Source organism: Gnatocerus cornutus, unplaced genomic scaffold (genome assembly GCF_029298725.1).
Source record: "Gnatocerus cornutus isolate USDA-ARS CGAHR unplaced genomic scaffold, icGnaCorn1.1 Chromosome12, whole genome shotgun sequence".
Lineage (NCBI taxonomy): Eukaryota > Metazoa > Arthropoda > Insecta > Coleoptera > Tenebrionidae > Gnatocerus > Gnatocerus cornutus.
In genome coordinates, this window is record NW_028275360.1 from 899,127 (window position 1) to 909,378 (window position 10,252).

The 10,252-nt window shown below is 38.2% G+C and overlaps 1 protein-coding gene across 1 annotated transcript; it reads left to right on the forward strand.

Annotated features, from left to right (window-relative positions):
• Window positions 1–7,717: 7,717 nt before the first annotated feature.
• Window positions 7,718–9,524, forward strand: LOC148166842 (uncharacterized; the record flags this gene model as incomplete). The annotated part of the gene is made up of 4 exons (XM_088048382.1): window positions 7,718–8,621; window positions 8,672–8,963; window positions 9,033–9,103; window positions 9,148–9,524. Coding segments are annotated over 4 exons (1,644 nt in total), but the record flags the coding sequence as incomplete, so codon positions are not given.
• Window positions 9,525–10,252: the final 728 nt, after the last annotated feature.

A 10,252-nucleotide genomic window follows, 5' to 3' on the forward strand; every position in this document is an offset into this window, starting at 1 on the left:
GTCCGTAGGAAGACGCTGTTGAAAATTTGTACAATTTATGGAAATTCCCGCATGAGCATGTGTTAACACGTATACATCCTCCTGAACTTCAGAAATAATTAGTGCCTGCGATGTGTGGCAACGGAAGGAACAGTGAGCGTTGAGCTCATCAACCGTCGCCCCGGTATACATTTTTAGTGCACACTGAGGTCCATACGCACCATGTGAATTAAACCGAGCGATGTAACAAAGCCTGCTGTCGTATGGTTTACAATTATGTAAACTGGAACCAGACAACGGCCGGACGGATCGGCCCTCAGATGTAGAAGAAACTGCCAAAAACATCGTGTCGTGCATTAAGGTACATGTTTGGTTTTTCCATGCGAATGGGGTTGTGATCAATTCAAAAAGTTTCCATTGAAAGTTTTTGTGAACCACGGGAACTCGCACCTGGACAACTAGTTCATTTTTCACGAGAGTGCAATCAGCTAAGGGTAACTTATAATATTTAGAAACCTCATGTGCTGGGATTGCCAAATCCATATGAGAAGACATCAGTGTTTTACTTAGTGACAACAAGTCCGAAGAGAAAGTTTTAGGATTAACAATTAATTGTGGGATGTGATGGTCCTTACAATCCTGCATGATCTGAGCATCTCGCAATAGTTGGAGTAAATACATTGATTTTTTTGAATTTTCGAAAATAAGGAATAGAGTTCTTTGAAAATCTTTATCATTCTCGTTCTTTTCATTACTAACGCGGTGAGACATTTCGATATCGTGTTGCATAATAAGTTTTACCTTATCTTCCAAATCCCTGAATGAATTAGCCACTTGTGCTGAATAGCTCTTGAAAGCACCCGTCACATTGCCAATTGAAAGAAGATCGGCTTGAAGGCCAGAATTTAATAATCTAAGCTGATCCCGAAATTGACGCTCCTCCGTAACCAAGGTATCCAATTTTCTTTGAGTAGCAACTCCACAACACCAAGATAATCCCGAACCAATAAAATCAAGTGCGCGTTTAGAACGTTGCGTAGAAGAAGTTGCGTAATCATTATAAAATGAATCTGAATCTTGATGTAGAGAAAAAACATGTGGATTAATGGTATCGTTAAGAAGCCGGATGTTATCGAAAAAGTTAATATTGAGGTCTCCCAATTTCTGCCCCATAACACACATTGGTCGTTGTTCGTTGGTAGCGCATAAATTGCCGTAGGCGTAATCTCGGCTCTCCTCTGACATCTCGAGATCCAACTTGGTCCATTCGGTACGGTATGTGATTGGGATGGATGCTTCATACGGAACTGAATCTGGAAGTGGCTTCCAGTAGGCACCGGATGTTATCTTCACCGGCAGAGGAGCCACGGCGGTAATCACCGTTGTGATAAAAAAACTGGAAACAATCAATTTTTTGTCGAATAATGCGAGAAATTAATTAAAGTTTAAAAGCAAAACTTTAGCTATAAATCAAAAAAATGGACTGATTGCGCTTTCAGACGCTTGTTTACGCTTAAAAGTGGTACAAGTAAGAGGCCTACTTCCGAAACGGTTGTTTATCAACACTGTTGTAATTCGAGAATCGCTGAGCCAACCAAAAGCAACATTACACCGAACAATTTCTTGCACGATCACCTTGACCATGACCATGACATTAGAACACCCGTTAAAGAACCAATTATCGCCCTTAATTTTCTTGAGTTATAGGGGTGAAAACTACAAACTTGACCCAGTCAAGTCAGCTTACCCCTACCCCATTGAAATGAAGAAGGTTAACAATCTGAAAGCAAGTTTATGAATTCCCAAAGCATAAAAGAAAAAAAAAATTAATTAAGAGAAACATAAGAAGAATTTTCGTAGGATCTATATCTTTTCGTTTTGGCCTTCCTCTTGTGTGATTGTCCGGGTTTGAATTTCTTCTTCTTCCCATGGCGCATTGTAAGGTAAAATTCGGTTTACATGAATTGTATCTGTGATTGGTTTCTTTTTTGTTCTCATTTTTACCACATAGTTGACGTCGCTTCTTTTTTCTATAATTTTATAAAGACCATGCCATCTAAGTAAGAGCTTATCGCTAAGTCCCACTTTTCTTCTAGGTGTGTAGATTTTCACTTCATCTCCTACTTGAAACTGTACATCCCTGTGTTTTGCATCGTAACGTTCCTTGTCTCTCTTCTTCTTTAATCCCATTTTCCAACATCTCGTTGACTTGTGTTCGGATGATTTCTCTCTCCTTCTGGGAAACTCGGGACGGTCGACTGTGGACAGGTGTTGCGTCACCGGTGTCGATATGATGTTTTACCAATTGCGTGAATCCCATCTCTGCCGTGCAATTTGCGAAAACATCGCGGTATTTCTTGAAAAGGGATAGTAATCGACTCTCCTCTTCTTTGCTTAAACTGTTGATGTTGTACAAAGGATTATTGATGGGTGTCCCTGTGTCTTCTTCGACGATTAAGAGTTGGGGAATATCCAAATGATTTTTTGGCACCAGAAAACCGACCGTGCTCCCCTCAAAAATTTTCCGAGCCGCATACCCCGACAAACTTACCTCAATCTTTTTTTGATGAAGATCTGACTTAATAATACATCTATGTTCAATACAGAAATTGTTATTTACAATAAAGGTGAAATTATCTATATTAAGGTCCCGTTGTTCCTGTGTCTTCCCGAAAATTTTTATTCCCAAGCTGTTAGTCCCACCAATCTTAATTAAGCAATTATTACTAATACAGACTTTAAATAGTTCATCCTCGTTACATTTCCTTAATAAATTTAATCCATTGTAGTTCTCAAATAAAAAAGGTATTGTATTATTACTCGACAAAGTTACTTCTCGTTTGCTAAAATCTAATGATGCCTGTGTCGCAAGCAAAAAATTAATACCCAAAATCATTGGCCGAGGCAGTCTTTGTACCACCAAAAAATGTTCCTCATACGGGTGGCCATTAATATCTAACCTCATTAAACTCGTTCCCAATACTACTATTTTTGTCCCACTAGCCGAAATAAGATAGCGAGGCGATGAATCTTTTGTCATTAATGATTTTACAAACTTTTTCTCTATAATATTCATCGCACTGCCCGTATCGATTAAAGCATCTATTTTAATTGACTTTTCTAAAATAACCCTAATTAACGGTAGTCTAATAGTTTTGCCCATCTTAGCCGAAATTGTGAGCACCGCTGGGGTGGGCTGCTCCTCTAGTGCTGCTGGTGGTTTAAATTACCGTTGTTATTCCGTCTGTCTTGGTGTCCACCCCTCGCAGCCCCAATATTGTCTCTACTTTGATTGTTATGAAGGATTCGGGGTTGGGGAACGTGCATTTTAGGGACTAACACCGCAATTTTGGAAAGCGCGCCTCAACTGTTGAAGTTCCGTTTCCGCTTGAAAATCACCAAGGGTGTAAACTGGTGCTGGTTTGTTCCTTGAGGTATGCTCTAGGCTTGTAATTTGGTCGAATTTTTGCAATAGTTCAATTAATTGCTGAGAATTTTCGGTGCGCGCTGCGTGAGTCAAGTATAATTTTTTACACGTGTCGTTAAAACCCCGTTTTAAAATTCTCGTTACTTCTGATGTTGGCATTGCCGGATTGATTAAATTGATAATTGCAATGATATCATTGAAATATGCCAAAGGGCTTTCGTTCTCCCCTTGCCGACGACCGTCTAATTTATCATACAATTCTTCCTTTGCAAGTTCTAATTGAAAATGAGTTTTAAAATCTGAAATAATACCGTCCCACGTTTTAGTTGCATTTGCTGCTTTGGTTTTGTATTCCTCGTACCACGTTTGAGCAAAATCGCGTAAAATCGAACCGAATAATCTCATTTTAACTGTATCCGTCCAATTATTGTATGAAGCGGTTTTTTCGAAATCACGCACAAATATCAAAACATTATCAACTAACGGGTCAAACGTAGGTGGATTTTGGTATTTCGGAAGAAGTGGTTCGGCTGAAGCCGTACTTAAGTCGCCCAAGTTTTATCAGCCATGATGCGACGCGTTGTTACTTGAGGTTCTTAAGGGTCTTAGTGTGAAAAAATTTGGATGCTGATTTTTATCGTAAAGTAATTCGCGTTCTGATAATGTGTAATCTTCTGTGTCGGAAAGAGTCGACGCCTTCAATGTTTCTGATGATTCACTTAAAACACGAATAAATTCGGCTTGATGGGGTTCGACCGTTTTATCCAAAATCTCCGGCAAATCTAACTTTAATTCAAATTGAGCAGCTAAAATTGTTTTATCAATAACTTCAAGTCGCGGACTTTGATTATTTAATTTTGGAGTTTCGACTGGCCTCGTATGAACGTCACTACTACGATATTTAGGATGAAAATTACCGTATTTATCCGGTCTTAACAATTTATCGTTCCAATTCGACATCAAACACTACCCGTATAATTTTGAAAAAGTTGAAAGTTGAACAAAATAAAAATTTTGTTCAGAACGGCGCCTCCACCACTTTTGTCACGTTTGGGGTGACAAGGACGGGTAGGTTCGATCGGGGGGATGATAAATACAGAGAGACTATATGGGGCCACCCAATAAAGTATATTGAAACAGACTTACGTTCTGACGACAAACATTGGATCGAGGGGCAGACACCTGACGGAACAAACACAAAAAAGACCAATGCCTTTCAAGTCAAAGAAAAACCGACAAAACCAAGCTTTTGTTAAAACTCGAATTGAAGGAAGTCAAGAGTCACCAGAGATCCTAATCGAGTTAGAGAAAGAAAATACCATCCCTGCTATCCAGACTAATTCCAGATTTCTTCAACACTTGAAACAGTGTACTACCAAGTCAACTCCATCAATATTGCTTCAACCAGGGGAAACTAGATATTCTTTTGATCCAAATCTTCTGGATATTATCCAGAGAGTTCAAAGGGGAGATATCCTGATTGCTCCAGGAAAAATAGAGGTAGAAGGATTATTAATGCAAAACATGGACAAAGAAATCACTTGTGATGAAGACACTTGTCCACAACAATGTGCCAGTCCAAGCAGTGAACCTCACCCGACTGAAAGGGAGCACCTTATCCTTGGGGGAGATCCTACCACATTACGTGACCCGACGCCTGAGTTAGATGTAGAGGAGTTTATATCAGCTCCTGATATTATGACTGAAGAAGGGGGAGAGTTCATACCAGATAAATCTGGGCAAATTTTTTCCTTACCTTCTGGGGGTCCATCTAGTTCTACTCATCAAATTAAGCATAGAGATCCAGAACAATTGCGGACAGCAGGTGATTATTATACCAACCTGCTCTTAAAAAGTAAACTATCAGGATCTGCACCAGAATTCCAACCTCAAGCCTCTATGAATATAGAGAGACAGGCAGTCTCCGTTAAAGAATACATCAATGATGAGTTAAGAACTCAACCCAAAGGTTCAGACTATCACTCTCAAAAAACACACAGGCACTATCCCAAAAACTCATCATAAGCATAAAGAGCACCACAAAGGAAAGAAGCATTAACCTCGTCCTAAGTCAGAAGAGTCTGATAACTCTAAATACAAGAAGCAAACATCCTCAAAAACTAAGGAGAACCATCCATCAATAACATCTCAAATTCCTCCAGAAAAGAAGACTCTGGAGAAGGATTTTACTTCTTCGACTGGGTTCCTATCACCGGAAAAACCTAAGTTTATTCATTTCCCAGATCAGCAACATGATACTGCTATGGGACTTACTAGAGAGGAATATGATTGGTTGGAAACTCAGGAAGAAGGAGCAGAAACATCTCAGTTATTCTCATCTCTGGGATATACAGCGAAAGAGATTAGGGAGTTGCCTAGCCATTTAATGAGTCTTGGTCAAGCGTCTTTAAATGGAGCAACCCTTCTGGAAGAATCGGTGGACCCCAATACAGGTAAACCTGAACCTAAAGAGAGTACAGAAAATAAGCTCTATGCTTATGGTTCCTCTCCTTCACATATTACACCTTTTATCTGGATTACTACTGTTGACATTTATAAGAAAATAGACTCTCTTGCTAAACAGATAGAGAGTTTAACTGAAATCTGTCGATCCCAGGCCGGATTTATACGTGAGCTGCAAGAAGAACTCCATGATATCCATGCTACACAACAAGATACTCTTAACGAGTTTTATAAGCATGCTGATTACTTAAGATCACTCAATTTGGACACAACTAATAAACATCCAGCATCCTCATCAAAAGTTCCTAACAAACAAAACCAAGCTATGGATCAAGACAACTTAGTTCATAAAACATCTCTTTCTCCACCTGATCAGCCAGAGAAATTGACACAGGTAAGACAGCCTGGAAAGAAGCAAAAAGGTATCCGTCCGTTATCGACTGAAACTGTTACTACCAAATCTCTCGCAAGACTTCCTGTCAAAACACTAGTATCTAGCCAAGTAGAGATTAATATCCCAACTCGAAGACCAAGAGAATCCAACTGGGCTTATACTGCAAGGTGCAAAGCAGCTGGTTTAACTCCTGAACAGATAGAAACACATATTGCAGGAGTAAATGACCAAAAAGAAGTTCAGATAAAACAACAAGACCATGTGCCAAGCTATAGTCTTGTACCTTCAATTGTCAAGAAGTCAATAGGTAGAACAAGCTATCAAAAGTCGTACTCGTCTTGCTTTTCTGGGGTCAAGATAACTGAAGAATTTTCTGATATCCTTGTTGAACTAGATAAACAAACATCGGTCAAATTTGCCCGGCGCCTCCACCACTTTTGTCACGTTTGGGGTGACAAGGACGGGTAGGTTCGATCGGGGGGATGATAAATACAGAGAGACTATATGGGGCCACCCAATAAAGTATATTGAAACAGACTTACGTTCTGACGACAAACATTGGATCGAGGGGCAGACACCTGACGGAACAAACACAGACACTATCGGCACAACACACCACCAGTTCTTGTTTTTGTCAATGGTGCTGCTCCCTCTTAAATACCGTCAAGGGTTTAGGTCATTTCCTCGTGCAAAGTTCAATATTGAGAAATGATATCAGCATCGACACATTGCGATGTACCAAAGTTACTGCTGACTCTTACCATCTTGCTGACGTCTGTCGTCACTTGGTGACCCAGTATCAGCGAAATGGTCGAGCTAATTACGCAACGAGGAACTGACTCAAACCCTTGAAATATTATAAATAAACACTAAATCTAGGACATTGATGTGACAATTCCACCACTATCTATATTTGTTATATTTGATTATTGTACCCATATATACTGGACCCAATATGTATTTTGATGATTCTGTATTCCGAAGTTAACTCTGTTAATAAACGATTTTTATTCGAGTTAAATTTTAATAAACAAAACTGGCGCAGTCGCTAGGATAACGCGGGGTTGCGATTAAGTAGTGCATCGGGCAAAATTTCTTCGCAATTTGGAATTTTTATTCCCATTGGCGTTAACCAAGAACCTGGGCAAAGAAAATTCCTGCATCACGACAAGAAAATCTTCCCAGAAGAAACCGGAACAGAATCCAGGAAGGCAATAACGGCACGACCCGGCTTAGGTGAGTCTGAGCTTCCTGTCTCTCCTAATTCATTGTATCTGAATTATTAAAGGGCAAATTAAATTAATTTTTTATTTTATTTATTATTTATTTATTTATTTTTTTTTTAATGTACAAAAATACCAACGAACAGATCAGTTAATCATACAACTTAACCAAATCAATTTAAACTCAAATCAGCAGCAAATAATAACTACCCCTAATAATAGTAGTAATAATCTCTCGTTAATACGACTTTATGTCGAAACGACGGCGACATCAACACCTTAGAAATTTTCATAAACGCTTGCGATTATTTATTTACGACATTTGCTTCAGATGAAGTCAAAAAATATTTATTAAGAGTAGTATTAAGCAAGCTCACCGGTAGAGCGCAAATTTTAATATGCACAAAAACCGACCTAACTTCTTGGGATCTCATAAAAACGGCTCTAAGATCAAATTTTGGTGATCAAATAAATCTCGATTGCTTAGAACAGGATTTAATCACCTTATATCCATTCCGAAACGAGTCACTTTTAAACTTTGGTAAGCGTATTCAAATTGTAAAAAGCAAACTCGATTCAAAACTGAACAGCTTGCCCAAAACCGAAATGACTGCAGAAACAAAAAAGATATACTCAAAACAACATGACTCAGTCGCGTTAAAAACTTTTATCCGCGGGTTGCCATCATCAATACAAAGCATCGTAAGGCTTCGTAATCCGGCAACACTAGAAATAGCTATGGGATATGTTACGGAGGAGGAAAATTTTCAATATACCCAAAATTTTTCGAATTTTTTACACAATCAACCAAAACAATCACTACCAAGATTTCAAAGAAAACCTGAAGTAAATCACTCTCAAAGCCTAACTCGAAATTCATTCAATCAACCACTCAACCATCAATTTAACTCTAAACCATCATTTCCGAGCCAACCGATACAATTAATACCGAATAACAGGGCCCCAAAACCAAAATTTTTCACGAACGCACAAGTTTTCGGTCAGCCAAGAAATGTTTTTTATCCCGAATTTTCTAATAGACCTACTAACCGACCAGAGCCTATGTCCACTACGTCCAGAAATACTCTAAGATCCAATCCAAATAATTTTCCAGAACCAATGTCCACAACATCCCGCAATACAATAATTACTTTAGACAATCGGGACCACGTAATTTCGAATCAGAAGAACTAAACTTTGTTTATGATCAAATTCCACAAAATGAATCAGCCGGACAAAATTTTGATAACGAGTATTTACAATATAATGATGAAAACAACGACGATAATGACAATAACGATGTTGATACAGAACAAATATACAATCAGAACTATAATCACACTTATCAGGAATATAATTTCAACGACCCTTCGAACCAAACACAGATGAATAATCCCTCAAATTTTTTACGAAATCAGCCCGCCTCACGGAACAACATAATTTGCGAAATTAATAACGTTAATTGCGATGGATTACCGTATATCGAAATCCAAAACCCCCCCATTTAGTTACTAATTGACACCGGATGTAATCGCTCCATTTTAAGACCTTCGATAGCAGAAAAAATGTACCCCACATCAATCTATCAAGATTCTAATTTAATCAAAACGCCGATAGGTCAAAAAAACTCAAATATAAAGCTGATATCCCTGCTTTTCCAGAACTAAACGCTAAGAAAATCATAACATTTTTGCTCTTCGACGTTCACGAATATTTTGATGGAATTTTAGGAATAAGAGATCTTATAGACCTCAACTTTAACATCGACTTAGCAAATCGCAAATTAGTCAACACCCAAAATCATACTGAAAAACCGTTATTCCAAAGAAATATGAATAAGATTTCTTCAACCTTCAGCATTGATACTCACGAAACAGCGAGAGTTAGATTTCCCGTAGATACCTTTGACGGACAAATAATAATTCCAGAACAATTTATAAACGAACTGTACATTCCTGAAACATTAACAATCTCAATTCCGGCTATGCAATTGGTGAAATTCAAAATAAAACCGATTCGAGAATCACCATCACCTTAAACTCACCGATGAAAGTTATAAATTTCAATGACGACACTAAAAAACGCTTCAATTTGTTTCTCATTGAAGATCTTTTTACTACAACCAACGATCTGACCTGACCTGACCTGACCTGACAAACAAGAGATAAAAAATCTATTAAGAACTGAACATCGTAATAAAGAAGAGAAAAACGCGATTATCTCATGATGTAAAAATTATACTGACATTTTTCATAAAAACGAAGAAAAACTAACTTTTACTAATAAAGTAAAGCACGAAATAAAAACAACAGATGAAGTTCCAATTCACACAAGATCTTATAGATATCCGTTCGTTCATAAACCCGAAATAGAAAGACAAATTCATGAGATGTTAGAAAACGGGATAATAAGACCTTCTGTAAGTCCATGGAGTTCACCAATTTGGATAGTTCCGAAGAAAATGGACGCTAGTAAAAAAGAGAAATGGAGGATAGTAATCGACTATAGAAAAATCAACGAAAAAACAATCGACGATAGATATCCGTTGCCCAACATCAATGACATCTTCGACAAGCTAGGAAAGTGCCATTATTTTTCAACCCTTGATTTGGCATCGGGTTTCCACCAGATCGAGATGGAACCAAACTCTGTAGAGAAAACAGCATTTAATGTCGAAAACGGACATTACGAATTCGTTCGTATGCCATTTGGTCTAAAAAATGCTCCCGCAACTTTTCAGAGAGTGATGGACAACGTTCTAAGAGA